General features: G+C 39.9%; 1 protein-coding gene across 3 annotated transcripts in view; it reads left to right on the top strand.

The window, feature by feature from the left end:
- The first annotated feature begins 298 nt into the window (after window positions 1-298).
- The window catches only part of Ogt (O-linked N-acetylglucosamine (GlcNAc) transferase), a 75,613-nt gene continuing 48,838 nt past the window's right edge, over window positions 299-27,073 (top strand). Inside the window, exons 1-14 of one of the 3 annotated variants that reach the window (XR_016533806.1) lie at window positions 299-544; window positions 4,287-4,467; window positions 5,755-5,998; window positions 13,720-13,788; window positions 17,055-17,171; window positions 19,689-19,768; window positions 20,565-20,760; window positions 20,985-21,125; window positions 22,093-22,193; window positions 22,847-23,000; window positions 23,090-23,191; window positions 23,348-23,527; window positions 24,124-24,282; window positions 24,567-24,656. Coding sequence is in view for 2 of the 3 variants with exons in the window: in XM_090326408.1 (XP_090182534.1) it covers window positions 508-544; window positions 4,287-4,467; window positions 5,755-5,998; window positions 13,720-13,788; window positions 17,055-17,171; window positions 19,689-19,768; window positions 20,565-20,760; window positions 20,985-21,125; window positions 22,093-22,193; window positions 22,847-23,000; window positions 23,090-23,191; window positions 23,348-23,527; window positions 24,124-24,282; window positions 24,567-24,656 (1,851 nt within the window). In the remaining variant the exon portion in view is untranslated. The remainder of the gene's footprint in view (window positions 545-4,286; window positions 4,468-5,754; window positions 5,999-13,719; window positions 13,789-17,054; window positions 17,172-19,688; window positions 19,769-20,564; window positions 20,761-20,984; window positions 21,126-22,092; window positions 22,194-22,846; window positions 23,001-23,089; window positions 23,192-23,347; window positions 23,528-24,123; window positions 24,283-24,566; window positions 24,657-27,073) is intronic. The other 2 variants (XM_090326409.1, XM_090326408.1) reach the window with 2 other exon arrangements.

The following is a 27,073-nucleotide window of genomic DNA, read 5'->3' as shown; positions in this document are numbered from 1 at the left end:
TACATGTCCTTTTTTTTTTTTTTTCTTTCTTTCTTTTACCCTTCCGCCTCACTCCGGTAACTTGGGACACTCCCGTCCCACAAAGTGCTCTAAGCCGGAGTAGGGTTGACAGGGTTGTCGCATGCGCTATCCATATAATCATGTTTGTCGCAATGAGCCCTAGGCGGAAGGTTACTTGAGAGCAAGTGACTTTGATTACAGTCACGTTGTTGGTAGTGCTGGTTACAGCGCTACTTCCGCGTGGGCACTTGATTGTAACAGAAAGTAGTTCCGGCGTGTGTTGTTTCGGTCGAGGAGCCATAGCCGCCATTTCAAGATTGCGAGAGGTAAATGCCCAACCGGAGTTTCTAAGGTTCGAGGCTTGCAACTGCTGCCCGTACTTAAGCCTTTCCAAACGCCGACACGGCAGCGTCAAACCTTCCTATTGCCTTCAGAAGTATTATTGCCAGTTGTAGCTACAGTAGGAGCTAATTCACTCCCTACGTACTCTCCTTCAAGAAGCTCCAGATGGCGTCTTCCGTGGGCAACGTGGCCGATAGTACAGGTACCAGTGTCCTTTTCTATCTTGGCAGACACCTTTTTGGGGGTCTGGCACCGTCCTGTACCCTCTCATCACTCCCTTCCCTCTAACCATCTCCATTGCATCAATGGCATTGCTGAGTTTTTCGTGGTCTACTGGCATTCGATTGTTTTCCGCTGTCGTCTGTTCCTTAAACATTCTGTCCTTCCTGCTTGCATTTCGCTTGCGATTTTTGTTTTTTTCGTAACCCCGTGAATGTTTGAGTATTCTACTCTCCCGGGACGCTTGTACCACACGTGCGCGCTTAGAATGTCTTGGATGAACTGCGTTGGAATCCCTGCCCTTTTAGTGCCCGTCGCAACTATTTTTTCTCTCCCAATTCCAGGTCCTTGCCCGGTTCTTTTACTCTCCACGGCCTCCTCCAGCCCTTTTCTCCTTGGCTTCATTTGGTCTTTCTCTGCCCATCTCGGGCGGGAGTGCCATTCGATGTAATCACATTCTCACTTTGCATCACGCAAAGATTAGCAAGAGCTCGTCGATGTGCTACAAGTAACCTCAACAAGAGGGGACATTGGGCAGCACCTCGTTAGGCTGTAGCACTTTCTGGGCGATTTTTTTCTTTTTTAATTTGGTTGAGCGGTCCTGGTTTCGATTGGAAATTTCCAGGGGCTTCCTTTTGCCCTCGCTTAATTCTACCCGCTTCCCTCCCCCACCACCCTGCTTTCCCACCCTCGCTCCTCCCTGCCCGCGGGAAACCACACCCTTTTCCTTTTGCTGGGGTTGTCTGCCCTGCACTCCACTTCCTAGCTTTGGGGGGGTGGCAGCTACCTCATGCAAAGGCTTTGGTGCAGACCACCCTGTCCGCCCCAATTTTCGCTTTGTGCTACTTTCTCGTTGTATTCCTCCGCCGCTGCCTCGGGGTCTTCCATCCCCATTCTTTAGCTGGGTATGTCTTTATTCATAGGGCGTATATATATATACACACATCTTTGTATATGTATTTTAAGTTTCCATCCTTGCTTGAAGAGTTTTGTAAAGCAACTGGAGTGTAGCTGCCCAAGTGCAAAGCCGTTGCCCCAGCAGACTATTCAGTCGCATGTGTTTGCTACTAAAATAAGAAAACAACCAAATTATACGAGTGTCCTTCGGCTACCTTTCCATAAGGAGGCTATTTGGGCCGGGACGGGGTAGGGAGGTGGGCCGCGCTTCTGAGGTTTCCCACGAGGGTAATTTTAGGTTGTTTCGCACTTGGAATGAGTCAAAGGTTTTACTTAGTGTTTTGGAGCATGTTGCAGTAAATAATTCAGTAGCATCTTATTCATAAGACAGTGGAGTTAATAATCCCCTTGTCCCTCCCCGATTTTCCCCACTGTGACTAAGATTCTCTGTTAGATTTTTCCCTAGTTGGTCATTTTTTTCCTTCATTTTGTTTGAGGAAGTGGTCACTTCCAGTATTAAAAGAACTGGATGAACCGAAGTGACGACGTAGTTTGGTAAATTGAGCGACGAAGAGCAAGAGGCTACTCTAAAATTTAATTTTCGACTTTCTGTTAGAGAGAACCCTCCCCGAGGCCCCCTTCCCAGATTTGAATGCTAGCCATTGTACTCTTTGTTTTTCTGCTCAGCTGTGCATTCTGTTCTGACAGGAAATTTACTTACGTTTCCCCTTTATCCGGAACACTGGTCAGCTCCGGTGATTAGGGCAGCTAGGCTCAAATTTGAGCTTGTCACTGTGACCTTGACAAAATTAAGGAATTTGTGGCTTACTACTTGCCTTTCCATTCCACTATCCAGAGAAAGTGCTGTGGTTGAATTCCCAATGTGTGTTACTGTATAGATAAATATTTACAATTGAGATTTACGTAGGTTTCCTGCCTCCTGGGGCTTTCTATCCTTTATTATCATGTATTAAACCACACTGGAATATGGTTTTGTTTTTATTCTGTTGTGTTTCATCCAATGTTTATATTGTAGCATCTTCTCCTTTTAACCTTTAAAAAAAACAAAACAAACTTTTTGGTCATTTTACTTCTTCCCTTAACACATCAATTTCTATTTTACTTTCTTTTCTTCTTGCTTTCTCCTGCCCGGTAATTTTCATCAAGCTTATTCATTTTTCTCATTTTGTTATAAGTATGTACAGCGCTAACTTACATAGCTTTTTAGAATGGAATTTTTAAAACAAAGTTTTGGTTTTTTTCCCCTCTTTTTAAAGAGAGTCTTTCACTGTGTAGCCTAGACTGGCCTTGAGAATCTCAATCTCCTCCCCCTCTTTATTTACTGCACTTGTAGGTAGCTGCTTGGTTGTTATATAGGGTTGTTTGCAATGCCTTAATTCTTTAGTCAGCATGAGGTTTAGCTAATTAAATCTCTTTAACAGTTGAAGATGGTAGAACAGCCATCATGTACTGTTGGAATCTCTTTTATTTATTTATTTTTTTGATCATGGGGCTTGAATTCTGGGCCTGGGTACTGTCCCCAAGCTCTTCAGCTCAAGGCTACCACCCTACCCCTAGAATCACAGCACCACTTCTGGTTTTCTAGTGGTTAATTGGACGTAAGAGTCTCACAGTCTTTAGTGCTCAGCCTGGCTTTGAACCCCAATCCTCAGATCTCAGCCTCCTCAGTGGTTACAATTATAGACTTGAGCCACCACACCCAGCTCTGTTGGATCATCATTTAAGACATTTGATTGTTCTATTAAATATTTTGGTGTTTGACAATAAGTTTACTTTATGAGCTATTTCAAAAAATAGCATCATCTTACAGGGTTTTTCACTTTGTCTTATTTTGAATATATTGTTTTTTTTAAAGTAGGTTCTGCAAAATACAAGCACATCAATATAAAGAGTTAACACATTTGGTGTCCCTACTCATGTTAAAAGATTATCATGCCCTAAAACTCCAGCCTAAAACAAGGGCTAATGTATTGTTTCCCATTAGGTTATTTTATTTTTGCCATTTCTGGGGCTTGAACTCAGGGCTTAGGCACTGTCCCTGAGTTAAGAAGCTCAAGGCTAGTACTTGAGCCACTTCCTGAGTTAAGCTCAAGGCAGGCACTCTACTACTTGAGCGATTTATGCTTTTTTCGGTTTATGTGGTACTGAGGAATGGAACCCAGGGCTGCTTGCATGCTAGGCAAGCAGTACCACTAAGTCACATTCCCAGGCAATCAGTAGGTTATTTTTGGCATTAAATACAATTTTGTGACCTTTGTAGATTGTATAGTCAAATGTTTGTTTTAGTATATTAACTAAGGGTAATAGAGAACAATGTCTAATGAATCTTTAGATGTTACCTATAATTTATAATTAAAAGTACAAAATTTAATGAATCTTTAGGTGCTACTTATGATTTATAATTTAAAAGTACAAAATGTAGTGAACATTTAGATATTTGTTATCTATGATTTATAATTTAGAAGTACAAAATGTATAATCTTTAGATTCTACCTATGATTTATAATTTAAAACTACAAAATGCTTAATGAATCTTTATAATTTAAAAGCACAAAATATTTAAAATCTCAGGAGTAAATATATATGATTTAGAAAAGAAAGTATTGATGAGCGAATTAATGGGCCAATTCTGCCCCTGGTGTTTAATTGGGGCTATAAATTGCCATGCAGACCACTCTAGTGCTTTACATAGTTTCAAGCATTTTCATCTTTAAGTTGAATTTACCATGTTTTTACATTTTTTTGTTTGCATTTCTAACTTTTTGTTTTCCCCCCTCCTTCCCTCAAATGTTTTGATGATTCTCCAGAACCAACGAAACGTATGCTTTCCTTCCAAGGGTTAGCTGAGTTGGCACATCGGGAATATCAGGCAGGAGATTTTGAGGCAGCTGAAAGACACTGCATGCAGCTCTGGAGACAAGAGCCAGACAATACTGGTGTGCTTTTATTACTTTCATCTATACACTTCCAGTGTCGAAGGCTGGACAGGTAGGAGATGTGGTGGGAGTATCAGCTTCTGGGTGCTGAGCTCAAAAATGATAATGAAATATCTGGACTTGACATTTTTCCAGTACTGAGTTTCAACTGAGCCACCAACGCACATCTGCTTTTTGGCTCACTTGTGACATGCCCAGCTGTTGGTTTTTCTTCCTTTTGTGTGGTGGTGATTATATTATCATATGACTAGAGTCTTTTTCTAGACTTTGCCCATTCGGAGTCTGTTGCTTTAAATTCTCTTCAGATAAATTCATAATATCCATTTGAGGATCCAGTCACATCTTTTTATAAGACTTGTCAGACTAAGAGACTGATATGCTCAGAAATGTTAGTGTTATATGCTATGGGTAGGAGGTACATATGTAGTTCAAGTTGGAAATGTATCATTAAGTTGTTATGAAGTGTTGCTTTCAGCTAATCAGTTGAATTAGGTAAAAGGGAAGAATTTGTACTCTCATTCTTTTAAGAAATTGTCATTATGGTGTATTTAGACATTTAATGATGTGCTATGTACATCATTTTATTTATACCAACAAATCAGACTCATGCATATAGCATGTTAATTTAAATCTTTTTTTCTTTTTTGATTCCAATCCCGGGGCTTGAACTCAGGGCCTGGATGCTGTCCTTGAGCTTTCTTACTCAAGGCTAACACTCTACCATTTGAGCCATAGCTTTACTTCTGGCTTTTTGATAGTTAATTTAAGATAAGAATCTCATGAACTTTTCTGTCTGAGCTGACTTCAAACCACTATCCTTAGATATAAGCCTTATGAGTAGCTAGGATACAGGAATGAACCACAGAAGCCTGGTCAGCATGTTAATTCTTGATTTCAATGATCATTTACAACGTGGAAGCTTGATGCAAAGACTCTAGAGAATTTGTTTGTTTGTTTTTTGCCAGTCCTGGGCTTGAGCTCAGGGCCTGAGGAATGTCCTTGGACTTTTCTCAAGGCTAGAGCTCTACCACTTGAGCCTCAGCACCACTTCCGGCTTTTTGCTATGTATGTGGGGTACCAAGGAATTGAACCTGGGTCTTCGTGCATGCTAGGCAAGCACTCTACCACTAGGCCAAACTCCCAGCCCCGGATACCTCCACTTTTGAAAAACTTAGATTTCCATGATTTTTTCTTGCTATACACCAATTAATAACTAATGTACTGTTGCCTAACTAGCAGTAGCAAAAGATCTTCAGAAACTGTAAACAGTTACATATGGGCCTTGCTTTCTTTTATATTAACATGCATACCCATGAATTAACACTTTCGCCTTTTCCAGATCTGCTCACTTTAGCACCTTGGCAATTAAACAGAATCCTCTTCTAGCAGAAGCCTATTCCAATTTGGGGAATGTGTACAAGGAGAGAGGGCAGTTACAGGAGGCAATTGAGCATTATCGACATGCACTGCGTCTCAAACCCGATTTCATCGATGGTTATATTAATCTGGCAGCCGCCTTAGTAGCAGCAGGTGATATGGAAGGAGCTGTACAAGCTTATGTCTCTGCTCTCCAGTACAATCCTGTAAGTAAAATTTTAATGGTTATTTTCCCTTTGCCAAAATAGTTTGATATTTTGGACACTGAAATGTTTGCATAGAATAAAGACTTTAGAGGTATGTTATGTGCTTAACATGATGAAAGTAGTAAAAGTGGTCTGCTTTATGTTTTAAAAAAATGCATCTTACAAAGTGCATAAAAAAGTATCCTTCGATTTTCTTTTCTTTTTTTGCCAGTCCTGGGCTTGAGCTCAGGGCCTGAGCACTGTCCTTGGACTTTCTCAAGGCTAGAGCTCTACCACTTGAGCCTCAGCACCACTTCCGGCTTTTTTGTATGTATGTGGTACCAAGGAATCGAACCCGGGTCTTTGTGCATGCTACGCAAGCACTTTAACCACTAGGCAAAACTCTCAGCCCTCCTTCGATTTTCTTATAAAAGTAAAAGCACATAAGTACAGGATATGTGTCACAGCTTTGGTTATCTTTGGAGAGATTCTGATACATGGTTGCAACAGTTGGTTTTCCAAGAATAGTGGATGAAAGGTCTTATTCTTTAATGTAAAATTGTTAAAAGTGCTAGTGTATGAAATTACTGACATTAAAAACTGCTACAAAAATTGTTCCTTAATGTCCTATTTGCTTTCAATGTAACTAGGAGTGATAGTTCAGTAGTAATATTAACACCATTAGAGTTTTTTTTTACTCTGTTTTCTTTTGGTCTAAGATGTAGGTGTTCTGGGGAACAAGTGAGGTCCAGCTCAAAGACATTGAGTTCATATTTTACTAGGGTCTCTGCAGGACAGGAAAATGTAAGACTTGCCCTTACAACTTTTTAGGTAGTCAGATGGTTCGATGTAAACTTAAAAATAAGAGTTGTAAGTGGTGTTATAGGAAATCCCGAAAAAGCAACATTATAAGCATTCAGTTTTGTAATTACCATGGAAGTGGTTAATAATTAGTATCAGTTATTATACCATCTGTTTACCATCTGTTTATGAAATAAAGTTTTCAGTGCTCCCTATGCTCCCTGTGCTAATTGCTTCAAATCACGGGTCTTTTTCTTTTTTCTTCTTTTTTTTTTTTGGGTGTCTGTCTTGGGGCTTGATCTCTGGGCCTGGGCCATGTCCCTGAACTCTTCAGTTCAAGGCTACCGCCCTATCCCCTTGGAGCCATATCACTACTTCCAGTTTTCTAGTGGTTAACTGGAGATAAGAGTCTCATTGCCTTTAGTTCCCTGGCTGGCTTTGAAACTCAGTCTTCAGATCTCAGCCTCCTGAGTAGCCAGGATTACAGGCATGAGCCACTGCACCCAGCTCCACTGGTCTTTCTCTCCCTCTCCCTCTCCCTCTTCCTCTCCCTCTTCCTCTCCCTCTTTTTTTTTGTGTGGGTCGTGGGGCTTGAACTCCGGATCTGGGAGCTGTTCCTGAGCTCTTCAGCTCCAGGCTACCGTCCTACCCCTGGTCCTGGGTATTGTTCCTACGAGTTCTTCAGCTCAAGGCTACTACCTTACCCTTGAGCCAAGCCCCACTTGTGTTTTCTAGAGGTTAACTAGAGATAAGAGTCTCAGGTCCTTTTTTGCCTGGGCTGGCTTTGAACCTTGATCCTCAGATCTCAGTCTCCTGAGTAGCTAGGATTACAGGCGTGAGCCACTGGTAGCTTTCACTGGTCTTTCTTAATCCTCACAAAGATTCTTCAAAGTAGATGGTAATATTTACAATTTTACCAGTTAAAAAACACAACCCTTGGACTCCTTGTTATGCAACTTTCTTTGGATCACGTAGCTGGAACTGATGAAATTTGAGCCTGAACTTTTTCAAAGCAAATGAAGTAAAAAGAAAAGATGAAGAGAGGATACTCAGAGGGCATCTACCCCCTCAAGGTAGTTTGAGAACCATTGATTACGGCTATCATAGGTTTGGAAAATAAAGTTTATCTGATTAGTTTGCTTAAATATCTGTGGTTTTAATTTTTAGACAAGGTCTTACTATGTAGCCTATGTTCTTCATGCCTGTGCCTCCTGGATTCTGGTATTACAGATAACCATTGTTAACTCTGAGATCACTTGTTCTCTCCCTACTTGATAAAGCCTACTTAATTGGTTACTTTTTTTGACCTATAGTCCTGGTGCTTGAGCTCAGGTTCTGGGTACTGTCCTTGAGCTTTTTTTACTCAAAGCTAGCCCTCCACCATTAGCAACATAGCTCCACTTTTGGCATTTTGGTGGTTAACTAGAGATAAGAATCTTATGGACTTGACTTCCCTGGGCTGGCTTTGAACTGTGGTCCTCAGGTCTCAGATTGACTAACTAAGATTACAGGCATAAACCACCAGTAAGTGCCTGTCATCTGTTTTTTTTTTTTTTGTGGGTGGGTCATGGAGCTTGAATTTGGCATGGGCCCTGTCCCTGAACTCTTCAGCTCAAGGCTACCACCCTACCCCTTGAGCCGCAGCATCACTTCCGGTTTTCTACGGGTTAATTGGAGATAAGATTCTCACAGGCTTTAGTCCAGTATTCTAGTGGTTAATTGCAGATAAGTCTTATGGGTCTCTTATGCCCTCGCTGGATTTAAATCTCAATCCTTATCTCAGCCTACTGAGTAGTTAGGATTACAGGCATAAACCCCTACACCCAGATGAATAGGTAATTTTTGTAACAGTATTAATTAGTCTTCAGCAGTTCTCTGTGTGTTGCTACTAGGCCTGTATCTTATTCTTCTCAAGACATTATGGCCCACAGAAGACATGAGATAGTACTAAGGTAGTGGGATTACCTTTCTTTTCTTTTTTTTTTTTTTTAGTACTAAACTAGTGGGATTACCGTCCTTTTCCTTTCCTTTCCTTTTCCTTTCCTTTTCCTTTTCCTTTCCCTTTCCTTTCCCTTTCCCTTCCCTTTCCCTTTCCCTTTCCCTTTCCCTTTCCCTTTCCTTTCCTTTCCTCCCTCCCTTCCTCCCTCCCTCCCTCCCTCCCTTCCTTGTGCCAGTCCTGGGGCTTGAACTCAGGTCCTGAGTACTGTCCTTGGGCTTTCTCAAGGCTAGCACCCTACCACTTGAGCCACAGTACAATTTCCAGCTTTGTTTTCTATATATGTGGTACTGAGGAATTGAACCTGTGTCTTCGTGCATGCTAGGCAAGCACTCTACCACTAGGCCTAACTCCCAGCCCCCATGGGATTACCTTTTGACCACATTGAGGCACTTTATTTCCATGTTTTAATGAAAACATACTTGTTTCATTTCCCCTGATTTCATCATACCATGGTGATGATATTTAAATATATTTGAGGATATTGATAATGTTAACGATTTAAAATATCAAGTGCTCCTTGTTAATTCATTGCTAATAGGATTGAGTCTGTACCTTACATTGTGTTCTTAGTACTTAAAAGCATCATTACTATATTATGGGTCTGATTCATAGATCCAATTGGCATTCTATGAAAAATATATTCAAATTCTTTTGGTTTTGTGAAAGTAAAAAATTTAAATATTTGAGGTAGTTTACTGGCTTTTAGCATGATTATCTTTTAATGTCTATTTAGAAGTTATTCTCTAATTTGATTATATGAATTACTTAAAATATAGATCTGTTTCATATTTTGATATTCATAATTGCTTTTTGTAGTGCTAGATGGTTAAAAATTTTGCTAAAACCTTTGCTTATCATATTTAAAGATATTACTGCATCTGGTGGGGTTTTTGCATGATAGCTCACTAGAATTGCTCATACCTAGCAATCCCTTTTATGAATTATTCATAAACTGCACAATTTGTGTAAATGACTATAACCCTGAGTTGCTCCTAGCTGCTCTGATTCTGTATTTATTGGGTTGTTGGCATTGATTGTTCCTGCTTTGATGGTGGCTTACTACCACTGGTACTCTAACTATCATGTGTTATTGTCATATTTATTATTTCAAGCCTCACTTACACAGCTGAACTATAGAAAATTACATATTTCTATTTCACTCTGTTCTGCCTTACAAATGTCATGTTTAATTTCTTGAGTGCTTATTGTTGTACAGTGCATAGTTAGGATTTGGGGGGAGACATGTTATAGAGAGAAAAATGTGTATGTTTCCATATGAGACAGATTTGACCCACAAAGGAAAAAAAATGGTCTAAGTTCTTGCCTTGGATGATTATTGTTGGAGAGTATTAATCAGAAGATTCTTTTGAGTGGGTGCTTATAACGTAAGCATTCTGTAGGAAGGTAAATAGCAAGTAGACTTCCTTGGCTGAAGTGGTGAGTCAAGTAGTAACATGAAGTGAATGTAGCAGAGCAGAGTCAATTGGAAGATTTCAAAGGAATAGCGGCTGCAGAGTTGGAGTTTAATTTGAGAGGCAATTGAAAACTACTATAGGTTTTTATTGACCTGATTTTACGTGATGTGTATATATAGAGAGATGTTAAGGGGTCTGGAGATGGGGGCAGCAGTGGCTTTCTTACAGAGTGGTAGTTATACAAGAACATCTAACTCCTTAGCATGAGTCATACTACTTCCCCTGATGACATTGCTCACTTCCTTTGTCTGTTAAACTTCTATTCATCCTTTGAGGCACAGCTTAAACTTCTTTTGAGCTCATCTACTTTTCTCAAATTTTTCACTACTGTGGGCATTTAGTATGTGTGCCTTGTCCTCTCGTAGGCCTTTGATGATAAAAATTCAACTTTATTTCCTTACAATTTCAGATTATTATTGAATTGAATAAAGGTTTCATGAAAGATACTACTTGGGATACATAGAATGGGCCAGCATTTATGATATGATTTTCTTGGAAGATATTTCGATTTGATAGATGAAACAGTTTGCCTTCGAGTTTGAACTTTTGACAAAAGTATATTTTCTAGACATTAGGTATTCACATGTACATGTGGGTATTTACATAGGTTTGGTTCCCCAAATAAGAGAGTTAGATTTCACTATTATATTTAATATGGCATTTTACCTTTTTCTAAAAGTGCCTTATTGATTATATTAAAGTACTCTTGAAAATCTATTTTTAACTATGGGTATTGTGTTAACTTGATTTAATATGCTGTAATGGCTCTAGATGATGCAATTAAATATATAGATATATACACTGGCAGGACTTGGATGGCATCCATCTAAAAGTTTATAGAAACTAGAGGGTCAAATTATGTAACAGTTGGCTAAAATGAATAGTCATTAGTGTCATTGGCGGAGAATTATTTTGAGACTTCTGATAATTATGGCTCAGAGAAGGTAAAGGAGTTGATAACATTTCAAAGACATATAATCACAGTGAAGTAGTACAAGTAGCTTGTATGAACAAATTAAATTATTCAATTGTCTTCCCTTAGAATTTGAGGATAGGAGAACATACAAAATGTGTATTTGTTACTTCTGGGAGTACTAATAGGGTTCAGTGGTGATTAATAAAATTATAGGATAATTTAAAATTATAGGATAACTAGTCTCTAATAAGATGAAGGGGACCTATGGTATTGGCCTGTTCCTTAAGGCCATGAGAAATACCCACACTCTCAAATATCAGTCATTACTTAAGTCGCAGTATTAAGTCAGGTTAGCCTCATAAAGCTAATCCAGTTTGGCCAATTATAGTTTTTGTTCATTCTGTGGCAGTCTCTACTTTTTTTTCTGATAGGGGATGGTAAATAATAAAGCAAATTATCATAATATGATTGTGGAGAAAAGAATATAATGGCTAGGAGTTTGGCCTAGTGGTAGAGTGCTTGCCTAGCATGCACGAAGACCTGGGTTCGATTCCTCGATACCACATACATAGAAAAAAGCCGGAAGTGGTGCTGAAGCTCAAGTGGAAGAGCTCTAGCCTTGAGAAAGTCCAAAGACAGTGCTCAAGCCCTGAGCTCAAGCCCAGGACTGGCAAGAAAAAAAGGGATATATATGATAATTTTCTTGCACATGACAAGATTTCACCTCAGGACTTAATTTAAGGTTCCTTCACCCATGCAAGGGTTTAGGATAATAAGTGTGCTCTATATTGCTATTATCTCTGCTTGTTGTTGCTTGCTAGAGTCTGAGAAAGGCAAACTGAAATAGAAATTGAAGTGCACTGATCTGCTGAGCATTTCATACTGACGAACACTGGTGAGTCAGATGACTAGCGACACAATTGAGCCGCTAATAAAAAGCAGAGTCAACTGCATTTCATTATTCACCCACTCAACTCAGATGGTACTTAATACTAATGAATAATCTAGTGGCAGGTGTCAGAATTGAGGCTGTAGTTGGATGGTAAGCCTTCTGCCTAGGCATGAAATGAAGTCAAGGTTTCTAAATAAGCCTGAGTGTCAAAGGGTAGCTTTGTTGATAGATAATCACTTGCTGAGTGCAGTACTGTTTTTCCCCTGCTATGGAAAATTTCTGGTCCTTGATTCAGGAATGAGTCATCAAAACTGTGAATAAAACAGTTGAATAAATATGCAATCATTGTTTTTTCTAGCAACTGACATTTGGAGAGGAGAGAGGCCCTAGAAAGGTGTCATAGTCTTTTATCTGAAACTAGTGAGGCCAAATTCATTTCAAAATTGAGCATGTTGGGGAATAATATCATATATAAATCTCCCAGCTGAGCCTGAGCAGCATATTACAGTAAAATACAATGGCAAAACACCATATAGTAAAACAGATGATGGACCTTCATACTAAGTAAAAGAAATAAATTCTATAAATAGTGTTATATTAGATTTAACCAAGTGATTTTATTTTCTGGTTGTGGGGCTTGAACTCTGACTGGGCTCTATGTCTTAGCTCTTTTGCTCATGGTGAGTGCTCTACTACATTGAGAAACAGCCCCATTTCTGGTTTTCTGGTGGTTTATTGGATGTAGGAGTCTCACGGACTTTCTTGCCCAGGCTGGCTTTGAACTGTGAGTCTCAAGATATCAGCCTGCTGAGTAGCTAATGTTATAGGCCTGAACCACCAATGCCTGGCTTCAAGGAAATTTTTGAGACCTTTTAGATTTGGAATTGAAGATGAGGGATGTGTTCCTGTGCCTAAAATTTTCAAGTTATATATTTACGTTTTTGCTCATCCTGAGGCTTGAGCTCAGGCCTGAGTCATGTCCTTGAGCTTTCTCAAGGCTGGTACTCTACCCTTGAGCCATTGTGCCACCTCTGGCTTTTGTGTGTATATGTGGTACGGAGGAATTGAACTCAAGGCTTTGTGTATTCTAGGTGTGTACTCTACTACTAGGTCACACTCCTGGCCTTTTTTTTTTTTGCCAAGCCTCGGGCTTGAACTCAAGGCTTAGGCACTGTCCTTGGACACTTTTTTGCTCAAGGCTAGCACTCTGCCACTTGAGCCACAGCGCCACTTCAGCTTTTTCTGTATGTGTGGTTCAGGGGAATCGAACCCAGAGCTTCATTCATGCTAGGTGAGCACATTACCACTAGGCCACGCTCCCGGTCTCCCCCCTCATTTTTTTTTTGCCAGTCCTGGGGCTTGAACTTTGGGCCTGGACACTGTCCTTGACCTTTTTTTTTTTTTTTTTGCTCAAGGCCTAGCACTCTACCACTTGAGCCTCAGTGCTACTTCTGGCCTTTTCTGTTTATCTGGAACTGAGGGATCAAACCTACGGTTTTATGGCTATTAGGCAAGCACTGTATAACTAAGCCACATTTGCAGCCCAAGTTATATATCTTGACTTAAAAATAATAGAAAGCTAGGTGCATAGAAGTATTTTCAAGATAATTTTGATCACAGAACAGAACATAATTAATGACAATATTTCTGGGTTTCTAGGATTTGTACTGTGTTCGCAGTGACCTGGGGAACCTGCTCAAAGCCCTGGGTCGCTTGGAAGAAGCCAAGGTAGGTGTTTGATAGAACACATTTAAACATCCGTGTTATGAAAACCTGTACTTTTTGCCAAGTCTTCAACTCTTCATTGCGCTGTCTTCACAAAACAGTCCTATGAAACTGAGGAAAACTGTCGACATGACTCGCCTCAGCCTAGAGCAGGACCAGGCTTTGGCATATCTAAATCTGGGGGTAAAGCAAGAACCTGAACATTGTGGAGCCTTTCTGCTGAGCTAGATCATCTTTGTAACAATTGGCTCCATCTTGATCTTATGTGGGAATAAATAACATTCCTTCAAATCTGAGGCTTGCCTGCTGATGACAAGCAGAGCGCCTGTGATTTGGCTCAAGACTCCTATATGATGCAGGTGCCATTGAAAATGCTGCTCTTCTAAGTCCTTTGTGGCTTGTAAGTGGAGAAGAATTTCATCCAAATGTTACCCTGTAATACTGGCATTTAAAATTTCTTATTTAACCTTACTCCCTTCATCTTCCTCACCCTTTTTGACAGTGGAAGAAAGGCTGTTAAAATGATTGCAAATTAATAATTGGAACTTCCTGCCCTTCTTGTCCCTATTCCTTCCCTAAGTTTTCTTTTCCTTCTTTTCCAATTCTAGTCATCTACCTTTTTTCTTCCTCACTTTCTTCTTTTATTCTTTCCTACCCCACCTCCTTAAAAAAAAAGTCAGAAGGACAATGCTGGTTTGTTTGGGAAATGGACTGATCGAAAGAAAACTTGCCAAAGTGGAAAGGTGGCTTTTAGCATTCTGTGTTTCCAAATAATTAATTTGAATACCAGGTTGGGTTAATTAAAGCTTTTGGAATAATTTACAATTAAATTTACAAATACAGTTGTCTTGTTACAAGCCACCTTACGCAACCGCGCTGCAGGGGTGAGGAGTGGGGAGAAACCAGAATGCTTCTGAAACTCCCACCTGTTGCTCTGAGCCCCACGCGCATGCTAATGCGTGGAGTGTATGCGCAGCGTAGCTGTCTGTTTGTTTCATTCATCCAGGGAGGGAGAAGGCTTTTCAGCACTGTCTAATGTTAAAAAGGCACTAGTTTTAAGTGCATAGCTCATAAATTCTGCTGACACTTTGGATTAACCTTCTGTAGGTTTCCAGCTAATGAGTCATAATTGATTTCAGTCTTAGCTGATAAATCTAATTGGTAATTTATAGAACAAATATTTAATAAGCTCCTATTAATTGTCACCCCACCAAGCGGACAGCTAACATGAATTGCACTTCACTGCAGCTTTAGAGATCGGTTTAGGCTGAGACATTGCGCCTGCCTTAGGTTGCTGACTTCTTTATTTCAGAGCTCTGGAGACACCTAGTTTGAAAAATGTTGGGTTTTTTTGTTTGTTTTTTTTGTTTTTGTTTTTTTTTGTTTTTTTTTGTTTTTTTTTTTTTACTTTTTGGTGAGAACTTAGTACACAAGAAACTATTCTCGAGTGAAATGCAATGTATTTCTTTTGTAATCAGTGCATTTGAAATTTCAAGCCAGCAAATTCCCAGTAGATGGAAACAAAATTAAGTTGTCTTTATAGAAAACAAAGAGCCTTTCTTCCAGCAAAAAAAAAAATCCCTGCTGTATGCAATAGCCCTGATTAACCCTCTCCCTTCTGCATGTTTCCCATGTTACAGACTTGAGACTGTCCTCATTCCCATATGTAATAGACATCCAAAGAATTTCAATTGCTTTGTTGAACTTTTACTAATGATCTTGTTTTTATTTTCTCTCTTGTTTTTGGTTTTTCACCATTGATATTGTATTTAGAAGGTTTCAGGTGGGTGAAACCTCCTATTCCATGCGTAAGGTGCCTCGCTGAAGGGAGCTCGAGGCCTGGATCTAGGGCAGACACACAACCTCCTCCTCCTCTTCCAGCAAGGAACGCACCGAAAAGTCACATGATGAGAGATATGGTAACGGGTTTGTAACTGCCACAGCAAAACAATTTGCCTCCATGCCTGAATCTTCTGTCTTGTGGCTTCAGAAACAGCTTAAAATAATTTTATTTACAAGCAAGTTATATAAACGAATGTTTTATACTATAGCCACAATTCTATCAAAGATAAGTAAAAGTTAATTAAGATATTAAAATTATTAGAGATAATTTACTAGTAAAAGCTTCTAACTCTTCTTGTTGTTCATTTTTTTTCCTTTTTTTCTTCTTTGTTTGGATTGCAGCATTCTGCTCTTCTGATGATGCGCTGTGACCCTGCAGTAGCGCAAAGGCTGCGCAGCGTTAATGCGCATTGCGTGCGAATGAGCCCCTGTGAACGGTTGACTAGATGAGTAATCTGATTGACTGGCTCCCTCAGTCCTATTCTGTAGCCCTTTTGGATAAAATTGGGTTATAACATACCTCGAGTCCAACTAATCTCATTAAGTAAATATTCTCTATGTGGGCCTGTCTAGTAGATTAATGGATCTGGTTGGCCGTTTGCTGCATCTAGGGGTGTTGTATGTAGCGCAGCAGTTCGCAGCGATGCGCAGAGCGATGCTGTTAGGTGGCGCAAGCGATGTTTGCGCTTGCATTACAGGGACCTCAACCTAGGTGCAATCCGGTCATGTGAGGTTTCTGCTTTAGTCCTCTGAAGATTGGGGAATCTGAGTCAGTATAATTTTGATGGTAGTGAGACATTTTCCCAAGTGTGTTCCCTAGCATTCTTTTACAGTGCTCAGTGAGAGAGAAGAGTTTCATGGACAACTAAGTTTAGAGAACCCTTTAGTGTCATTAAAGGCTCAGGGCAGTCCTGTAGTAAAGAAACCTCTTTTCCTAATTTATTTGTTTATGAAAATCATCCCCTCTCCTGTCAGTGATATTTTTACTCCCTTCTAAGAACATGCTTTGGGAAACAGTGGAGGTAGCAATACTTAGCCTAAATTGTTGCTCTCAGGGTAATTACTTGCAAGCATTGCCAGACTCCTTTGGTGTTGAGGTAAGAGAAGTCCAGCCGCAGTTTTCCAGCAGCTGACCTCCAAGACAAGACCCTATGAATGGGTTGGTCATTGGTTGGCCGAACTGAACATGGTGGTTTGCACTTGGGTTCTGGTGGCGCAAGCGCAGGAGCAGCCATCTGTGGCAGCGCATTAGTTTTGGCGCAGGCGAGCCTATGCTGCAGGGTCACTTTTGGCTGGTCAGAGAAGGAATAATGATATCACCTTCTTCCCTCCCCCCCAATCTTTTTTTTCCCCCCTTTTACAAAATTTCCCCTTTCCCTTTACCTCCTTCCCCTCCCATCTTCTTTCATTAACCCTCCCCCCCAAAGGCATGTTATTTGAAAGCAATTGAGACGCAACCGAACTTTGCAGTAGCCTGGAGTAATCTTGGCTGTGTTTTCAATGCACAAGGGGAGATTTGGCTTGCAATCCATCACTTTGAAAAGGTTAGTCGTTAACTGGTGTTTGTATCCACAGTGCTCTTACCACACTAAAATAATCAAACTACATATCCAGCTACATAATGTCTTTGTTTCTCTGAGAGTATTGGAGCATTTCATAGTGTACGGTACAATAGTTCCCAACTTGACATTGAGAATATAGTTTAATAATTAAAAATGTCTTTTTTGGTCAGTTATGCGGCTTAAATTCAGTTTTGACACTGAGTTATTTCAACTATTTTGAGTCACAGTCCCACTTCTGTTTTCTGGTAGTTAATTGGGGATAAGAGTCTTATAGACCAGGTGTGGTGGCTCATGCCTGTAATCTTAGCTACTCAGGAGGCTTGAGATATGAGGACTGCAGTTCTAAGTCAGGCCAAGAGTTCAAGCCCCATGACCTACCACCCACCAAAAAAAAAAGTCTCAGTCTTTCCTGCACAGGCTGATTTCCAACTGCAATCCTCAGATCTCAGCCTCACAAGTAGCTAGCCTGAGCCACTAATGCCCAGCTGAAAATGCCTTTTAATTTAATTAATTAATTAATTTTTGTGGGTCATGGAGCTTGAATTCGGCCTGGGCACTGTCCCTGAGCTCTTCAGTTCAAGCTACTACCCTACCTCTTGAGCCAAGCCCCACTTCCCTTTTTAGTGATTAATTGGAGATAAGAGTCTCACCTTCTTTACTCTTTAGTGCCTGGGTTGGCTTTGAACCTTGATCTTCAGATCTCAGCCTCCTGAGTAGCTAGGATTACAGGCTTGAGTCACCACCATGCCTGGCTGAAAATGCCTTTTTAAATGGGTAGATTTACCTTCAAAAAGCTGAGCTGCTTGATTAAAAGGCTGATTTCAGGTCTAGAATGCTTTGTTATATCAGATATTTTGAGATGGGATATTGCTTTGTGGCCTAAGCTGGTCTCCCATCTTCTGGTCTTAAGGATCCTCCTGGCTTCAGCTTCACAAGTGCTAGGACGACAAGGCTTGTGATACTGTACCCAGCTAGCAAGAACCTTGAAGTATTACTTGGATTGTAAGACGAAGTTAGTATGCAATTTGAAGAGACTCCCTCATAGTTTGAAGATATGTCTTGGAATAACAGCAGTAACTGAAATAATGATGAAAATTATTAAATGAACCCAAGACTGGTCGCTGATGCTTATAATCCTAGCTACTCAAGAGATAGGGTCAGAAAATTTTTGAGAGAGTGTTTGTATGTGTGTGTGCATACACCCACTGCTCCTGAGCCCAAACCCAGGGCCTGAGTACTGTCGCTGAGCTTTGGTGCTCAATCCTAGTGCTTTAGTACTGGAGCTCCAGCTCCATTTCTGGCTCTTTGAGTAGTTTATTAGAGATAAGGATCTCTTGATCTTTCCTGCTTGGGTTGGCTTGGAACTATGATCCTCAGATCTTAGCCTCTTGTGTAGCCAGGATTACAGGTGTGAGCCACCGTGCTTGGCCAACCCAAGTATTTCTTATAGACACCAAATGAAGATATTGTATATATCAGGATTGAATGTCAACCTGTTTTTTTTCCACCATGGCCTTGCTGTGTGTCCCAGTCTATCCTTGAACTCAGGATTCTCCTGGCTCTGTCCTCCCAAGTAGCTGGGATTACAGGTGTGAATTACCACACTTAGTCTCCTATTATTCTTTAGAACTAGAGTTAGATTTGCTAGTTGAAAATGAAACATGCCAGTGATTGGACTATTCTGCTCAGTTAAATTAGAACAAAATTTGAATTAAAAAATTACCTTTACTGTTACTATAAAAGTGAAATGTGATATACAGAAGAGTTACATTTTCACAAGTCAAGTTATGAGTACATTTTTGGAGGGTGTCACTACTTCCCTTACTTGCTTTCTCCCAGCCAAACTAGAATTTTAACTTTTTCCTTTTCTGGTTGTGGGGCTTGAACTCAGGACCTGGACCTGGGCATTGTTTCTGAGCTTTCTGTGCTCAAAACTAGCATTCCATCACTTTAAGCCACAGCAGCACTGCCGTTTAATTTTTTCCACTTTTGCTCATAAGAACATAGTAGTTACAGAAAGCTAGTTGTTTGCTTGTTTACGCAGTGCTGGGTGAAGAACCCAAGTTCTGTAGTATGCTAGACAATATAGATATCACTGAACTATACTCTTAGTATGAGAAGTTATTTGATGAAATTGAGGTTTTAAGTAATAGGAGACAGATGCTTTTAATCCTAGCTACTCAGGAGGCTGAGATCTTAAGATCAGAGTTCAAAGTCAACCTAGACAGAAATGTTCATGAGACTTACCTCTAATAAACTAGCAAAAAAAGGGGGAATGATAGAGCACCAGTCTAGAGTGAAGAGTTAAGCAAGAGTGTAATTCCCTCAGTTTAAGCCCCAGTATAGACAGAAATATAAAATATGAGAGAGTTCAGAAATGAAGTAAGATATAATTATTCTGGAAAATGTATTTGGAAGTATGAAAGGACCTTAAAATAACACTGTGAATGAGAAGTTAATTTGGCAAAATCTTAACATAACTCTAAATAAAATTTTTAGGCTGTCACTCTTGACCCAAATTTTCTGGATGCTTATATAAACTTGGGAAATGTCTTGAAAGAAGCACGCATTTTTGACAGGTGAGATGTGTCTTTGCTAAACTTCTTGTCATTGTTATACTGGGAGTATGAACTGAAATTATGTTCGTAACAGATTGAAACATTTTCTTTTCAAATATATATTCTTCCTCTTGAGTGACTGCTGTGTAGTGTACCATTTGTGTAGAGGTATGATTTTTCCTTGTCTTTCCTGCATGCATTTATCCTCTTATTGAGAGTTTAGCTGACATTTCCTTTAATTGTAAAGCTGTTGAAGTGATTATCTTTTTTTGTGTGTGTTTGTGCTGATCTTTAGGTTTGGACTCAGGGCCTAGGCACTGTCCCTGAGCTTTTCTTGCTCAAGGCTACTTCTCTACCACTGGAACTAGCTCCCCTTCTGTATTTTTTGGTAGTTAAGTTTCATGACCTTTTCTGCCTGGGCTGGCAGAAAACCTCCATCCTCAGATCTCAGCCTCCTGAACTATGATTGTGGGTGTTAAGCCACCCACAATTAAAACAGTTGAAAGCCACCAGCGCCTGGCTATGATTATCTTTTTTATTACTTGATCTTATTCAGTAACCTATGTAAATCTGGATTTTTAATTAATTGTTCTTGAGAAGAAAATCTTGTAAGGGATTATTATTCAACCACTGTGTGAAAAGTACATTTTATAAAGGTGATATTTTTGGCTTTAGATAAAGTATAATAAAGCAGAAGTTCAGCGTTTCAATTAGTTGATATGCTTTAGTATACTATAGTAAGCATGAATTATAGCATGAGTTATACCTATAATTCATGTATTCATTGACACTAATGCATACCTTTCTTTATTCACAGAGCTGTGGCAGCTTACCTTCGTGCTCTAAGTTTGAGTCCAAATCATGCAGTGGTCCACGGAAACCTTGCTTGTGTATACTATGAGCAAGGCCTGATAGATCTGGCAATAGACACCTACAGGCGAGCCATTGAACTGCAACCACATTTCCCTGATGCTTACTGCAATCTAGCCAATGCTCTGAAAGAGAAAGGCAGTGTAAGGAGTTTTATTATTTCTATTTTGTTACTTCTTTGCTATTTGGTAGGATTAAGTTTATCTGTTTTTACATGTAACTATTGAGATGAATATTTAGTTTGCTTGGAGTTTTGGTACTATCAGCCATTAGATTAGTTACTACGGTTGTTGGAACAGTATCATGGATGGATCTGTGAACCTTCTGGATAGTTTTTTTTTTAATTAGTTGTATTTTTATTTTCAAGGTTGCTGAAGCAGAAGATTGTTATAATACAGCTCTCCGTCTGTGTCCTACTCATGCAGACTCTCTAAACAACTTAGCTAACATCAAACGAGAACAGGGAAACATTGAAGAGGCAGTTCGTTTGTATCGTAAAGCATTAGAGGTAGGTTGAGGGGGGATGTGGTTGGTGGTTAAGGCTGTGTGATAATCGAGGGACAGTACCTAAGTGTACCATGTGATCTACCTCTTTATTTTTGGTGCTTGTGCTGGGTATTGAGCTCTGGACCTGGGTGCTATTTCTGAGCTTTTTACTGAAGACTAGCACTTGAGCAATAGCTTCATTTTGGTTTAAATGGTATCAAAGATCATAGAATCTTGGACTTGCTTTCCCAGGCTGGCTTTGAAACCATAATCTTCAGATTTCAGCCTCTTGAATAGTTAAAATTACTAGTGTGAGCCACCATTGTCCAGCTTTATCCAGCTCTTTTATAAAAATAGTGTTTAAGTCATTTGAATTCACTAAACCAAACATTGAGGCAGTAATTGTCTTTTTATTCTTATTTTTTTTGCCAGTCTTGGGGCTTGAACTCAGGGCCTGGGCATTGTCCCTGAAATTTTTTTGTTCAAGGCTAGCACTCTACCACTTGAGCCATAGTACCACTTCTGGCTTTTTCTGTGTATGTGGTACTGAGGAAAGGAAGTGTACCTCATATTTGAAACAAGAAATGGTACAAATAGAAGAGGTGGAATTTGAGCTCCTACCCTTGAAAGATGAATAGACAAATGATGGAGAGAAGTACAGGGCTATAAATGTACTTGAACAAGATTCTTAGGTTATGGGAAATTACTACTGTTGCTTTGGCAAGTATTTTTTTTGCCAGTTCTGGGGCTTGAACTCAGGGCCTGGGTACTGCCTTTGGACACTTTTGTTCAAGGCTAGTGCTGTGCCACTTGAGCCATAGCTCTACTTCCAGCTGTTTCTGAGTATGTAGTACCAAGGAATTGAACCTAGGGTTTCGTATAGGCTAGGTAAGCACTCTAACACAAGGCTACGCTCCCAGCCCAAATAATATATGTATATATATGTATGTATATATATATTTTTTAATTTGTGATCCTTACTCTCTTAGGTCTTCCCAGAGTTTGCTGCTGCCCATTCAAATTTAGCAAGTGTCTTACAACAGCAGGGCAAACTACAGGAAGCTCTGATGCATTATAAGGAAGCTATTCGGTAAGATACAGCATTGTGATTGTTTTTAACTTTCTAGTGTTTAATTTCCAAATGTTTGGTATATAGCAAATATAAAAATTAACTTTTCTTTTTCTTTTCTTTTCTTTCTTTTTTTTTCTTTTGCCAGTCCTGGGGCTTGAACTCAGGGCCTGAGTGCTGTCCTTAAGCTTTCTCAAGGCTAGAGCTCTACCACTTGAGTCACAGAATCATTTCAGGCTTTTTTATGTATGTGGTACCGAGGAATTGAACCCTGGTATTCGTGCATGCTAGGCAAACATTGTCCCTGAGCTCTTCATCTCAAGGCTAGTGTTCTACCACTTGAGTCACAGCACCACTTCTGGTTTTCTAGTGGTTAATTGGAAATAAGACTCAGTCTTTAATGCTCTGGCTGGCTTTGATTCTCAATCCTCATATCTCAGCCTCCTGCGTAGCTAGGATTACAGGCATGAGCCACCAGCGCCTAGCTTATTTTTCTGTTTTCCCAGTTCTGGGGATCAGACCCAGTGTTTCATGCATGTTAGGCAAGCAGTCTACTACTTTGCCTGTATATCCCTAGTTTCTAGAATGGCATTTAATAATAGTTGACCAAGTTAATATTCTAGGGATTCAAGATTTTTATAGTAGATCAGTAAAACCATTGTCTTTTCCTTCAGAATCAGCCCTACCTTTGCGGATGCCTACTCTAACATGGGAAATACTCTAAAGGAGATGCAGGATGTTCAGGGAGCATTGCAGTGTTATACTCGTGCCATACAGATTAACCCTGCATTTGCAGATGCCCACAGCAATCTGGCTTCCATTCACAAGGTAATGTTCTTCACTATCATTTGTTCATTTTAACACTGAATGTTCAATTTTTAGAGACTTCTTAATGTTCCATTTTTATTCATTTCTAGGATTCAGGGAATATTCCAGAAGCAATAGCTTCTTACCGTACAGCTCTGAAACTTAAACCTGATTTTCCTGATGCTTATTGTAATTTGGCTCATTGCTTACAGGTAAATAATAACAGTCCAGTTGTCTTTGTAGTATTGTAATCACTGTTAATTTTTAGGCACCCTAATAATCCATGCCTGACTAGAGACAGAACTGTTAATAGATTATCTGATATATTGTAGGTCAGAAACATATAACTTCTTTTTGCTTCTACCTAGATTGTCTGTGATTGGACAGACTATGATGAGCGAATGAAGAAATTGGTCAGTATTGTGGCCGACCAGTTAGAGAAGAATAGGTTGCCTTCTGTGCATCCTCATCATAGTATGCTATATCCTCTTTCTCATGGCTTCAGGAAGGCTATTGCTGAGAGGCATGGGAACCTCTGCTTGGATAAGGTGTGATTTTTTTTTTAATCTTTGTAAACTAAAACATTGAGAGAACGATGTAGATTTAATGTATGGGTAAAGAAATTAAGGTAAATTCACCCAGGCTGGGAAATGAGACTTTGTCAGCCACCTTCCATTGTGTTCCAGCATAAACTCCTTTAACCCAAAGGATGGAATCCTTAACTTAGAATATTAACAAATAAGTGTTTTCCTTTATATTGAAAACTATTGATGTTTAGTAAAGTATGATATTTTATATTCCTCTTTGAGATTAAGAATAGGGATTGATCATTAAGAGTTTGGAATTTGCTTTAGAAAATAGAGTGCTATGTACAATTTTTATTTTTAAAGTGCCAGTCCTGGGACTAGTGTTTATTTTCTGTTCACCATACTCATATTACTATGAGTTGTAATTTTTCTCAGGCTCTTTCATTGGTTGTAGGAACAGGTCATGTGATAAGCATGTTATATGAACTACTAAGGTTGTATCAAACGATGTTTTCTTAGAGTTTACTCAGTAGGTGTAGAACATTTTGTGTCTTTTAGTTTTCTTAGATGTAAATGAACATGTATACTTGATAAATGAGGATGGTTTCTGTTGATAGATTAATGTCCTTCATAAACCACCCTATGAACATCCAAAAGATTTGAAGCTCAGTGATGGCCGATTACGTGTAGGATATGTGAGTTCTGACTTTGGGAATCATCCTACTTCTCACCTTATGCAGTCTATTCCAGGCATGCACAATCCAGATAAATTTGAGGTAAGACAAATATTTCTCTAATCTTTTATTTTTAAATAAATGCTACTGAGCATGTTGGTACATGCCTAAAATCCCAGCACTGGGGAGTCTAAGGCAGGAAGATTGTAAACTTGAGGCCAACCTGAGTTACGTACTGAATTCCAGGTCAACTTGAACTGGCAAGACCCTGTCTCAAAGACAAAAATAACCAATAGTGGTGGTGTTAGTGACTCTATTAGTTAAACTTAATGTCTTTGGAACTATTGGAACCAAGATTAATACGTGTATTTTATGCTACCTTTCAGGTATTTTGTTATGCCCTGAGCCCAGATGATGGCACAAACTTTAGAGTGAAGGTGATGGCAGAAGCCAATCATTTCATTGACCTTTCTCAGGTAGGTGAGGTGTGTGTATGTGGGTGGGTATGAGTGTGGTGGTGGGCATGTGTTGGGGTTTGAATTCAAGGTCTCAGTGCAGTGCTATCCTTGTGCTTTTTTTTGTTTGTTTTTGGTGCATCCTGGGGCTCGAACTCTGGACCTGGGTGCTGTCCCTGAGCTCTTCAGCTCAAGGCTAACACCCTACCCCTTGAGCCACAGCCCCACTTCCCATTTTCTAGTGGTTAATTGGAGATAAGCGTCTCATGGACTTTAGTTCCCTGGGCTGGCTTTGAACTATGATCCTCAGATCTCAGCCTCCTGAGTAGCTAGGATTTTAGGCATGAGCCATTGCACCCAGCTGAAACTTTTTTTTGATCAAATTTAAATAAATTTTTGACTGAGGATTTTTTTAAAAATTATTTTTGGTGCCAGTACTATGGCTTGAACACAGTGCCTTGTGGCTGTTCCCTCAGGTTCTTTGCTCAAGGCTGGTGTGTTAAGACTTGAGCCATACCTCTAGTTGTATATGGGTGTATGTTTGTTAAGAGATTCAACCAGAACCTCATACATACAAATATTGTTTGTTTTGTGGGCTTTTTGGGGGGGGGGCAAAGGGGAGTCAATCATGGGGCTAAACCTCAGGGCCTGGTTGCTGTCTCTGAGCTTTTTCACTCAAGGCCAGTGCTCTACCACTTTGAGCCACAGGGCTACTTCTGGTTTGCTGGTGGTCCATAAGAGAGTCTCCTGGACTTCCATGCCTTTGAATTGTGATTCTTAGATGTCATCCTCCTGCATAGGCACCAGGTATAATCTGTATTTTCTTTTTTCTTTGGTCAGTCATAGGCCTTGAACTCTGTGCCTGGGTGCTGGCCCTGAGCTGGTCAGCCCAAGGCTACCACCCTATCCCTTGCCCTGGGTGCTGTCCCTGAAGCCTTCAGCTCAAGGGACAACACTACCCTTTGAACCACAGATCCACTTGCTGTTTTCTGGAGGTGTGTTGGAGATAAGAGTCTCATGGACTTTACTGGCTTTGAACCCTGATCCTCAGATCTCAGCTTCCTGAATAGCTAAAATTACAGGCATGAGTTGCTACACACGGCTATAGTCTGTATGTTTTGGTGCTGTTAAAGGGAGTCGGGTTGACTTCCTTTCCTTTTTTTTTTTTTTTTTCTAGTCCTTATCCTGAACTCAGGGCCTGAGCACTGTCCTTGGCCTTTCTCAAGGATAAAACTTTACCACTTGATCTACAGCATCAATTCTGGCCTTTCCATTTCTTTTTTTTTAATTAACGATTTTATTAACACTGATTTTTACATCATATTTCAAATGTCATGTTTAACAGATATTCGAGAAGGGATTCTCTATATGCAATCACTGACTTCTGGCCTTTTCTGTGTATGTTGTACTGAGGAATCAAACCCGGGTCTTTGTGCATGCTAGGCAAGCACTCTACCACTTGGCCAATTTTCTTGTTCATTTACATTTGTAATGATTTGAGTTTTTTTGAAGTTGCAAATAAAGTAGAAATGTAATATATCTGTGCTTGGATGTATAACTGCCAGCCCTTGAACCAGCACTTTTTTTCCTTTTTCATCTGAATTTGCCTCTGTGTGTGTGTATGTGTGTGTGTATGTATGTGTGTGTGTGTGCGCGTGCGTGTGTGTGCGAGTGTGCGCATGTGCGCGCGCGCACATATGTGCATACATGCATGTGCATGTGTGTATATGACTGTTCTGGACCTTGAACTCAGGACCTGAGTGTTGTCTCTGAGCTTCTTTTGGGGGGGCACTTCTGGGGCTTGAACTCTGGGCCTGGGTACTGTCAGCTCAAGGCTAGTGCTCTCTCATTTGAGCCACAGCATCACTTCCAATTTTCTGTCAGGTAATTAGAGATATGAGTCTATGGAATTCTTGTGCCCAGGGCAGCTATGAACCCCGATCCTTGGATCTTAGCCTCGTGTAAAGCTAGGATTCTAGGCATGAGCCACTGATGCCCAGCTGATAAATATTTTCTATGATCAGATGCACATAGGCATTGCACCGTATTTTCTTTTCCTAAGTATAGCCTGCTTTGGTTTCACTGTGTGTGAATGCCTAGAAACTTGTATAATTTATTATGTTCTAATGTATTTTAAGATCTGGGCCTCTTTAGGTGAACTTGACTTAAGTCAACTTGAACTTATGGTGTTAGCTCTGAACTTGAGTCTTGTACTTGCTAGGGAGGTGCTTTATTTCTTGAATCATGCCTCTAGGCCTGAGCCACCACTTGTGATAGAAAAAATAATAACTATTAGCTTAATAAATTAATAAAATGAAGAATAAACAGGCCATTTAAGGAAAATAAATGAGGTATGAAGTATAAATGAAGTATTTTCAGACATTAGCTTTTGCCTGTCTTCTGTACTTAGCTCTATTTTTTCCTCTAAGTGAAATTTT

Source organism: Megascapheus bottae, chromosome X, assembly GCF_031878675.1.
Source record: "Megascapheus bottae isolate mThoBot1 chromosome X, mThoBot2.hap1, whole genome shotgun sequence".
Lineage (NCBI taxonomy): Eukaryota > Metazoa > Chordata > Mammalia > Rodentia > Geomyidae > Megascapheus > Megascapheus bottae.
Note: the sequence above shows the minus strand (reverse complement) of the source record. Positions and strands in the feature narration are given on the sequence as shown.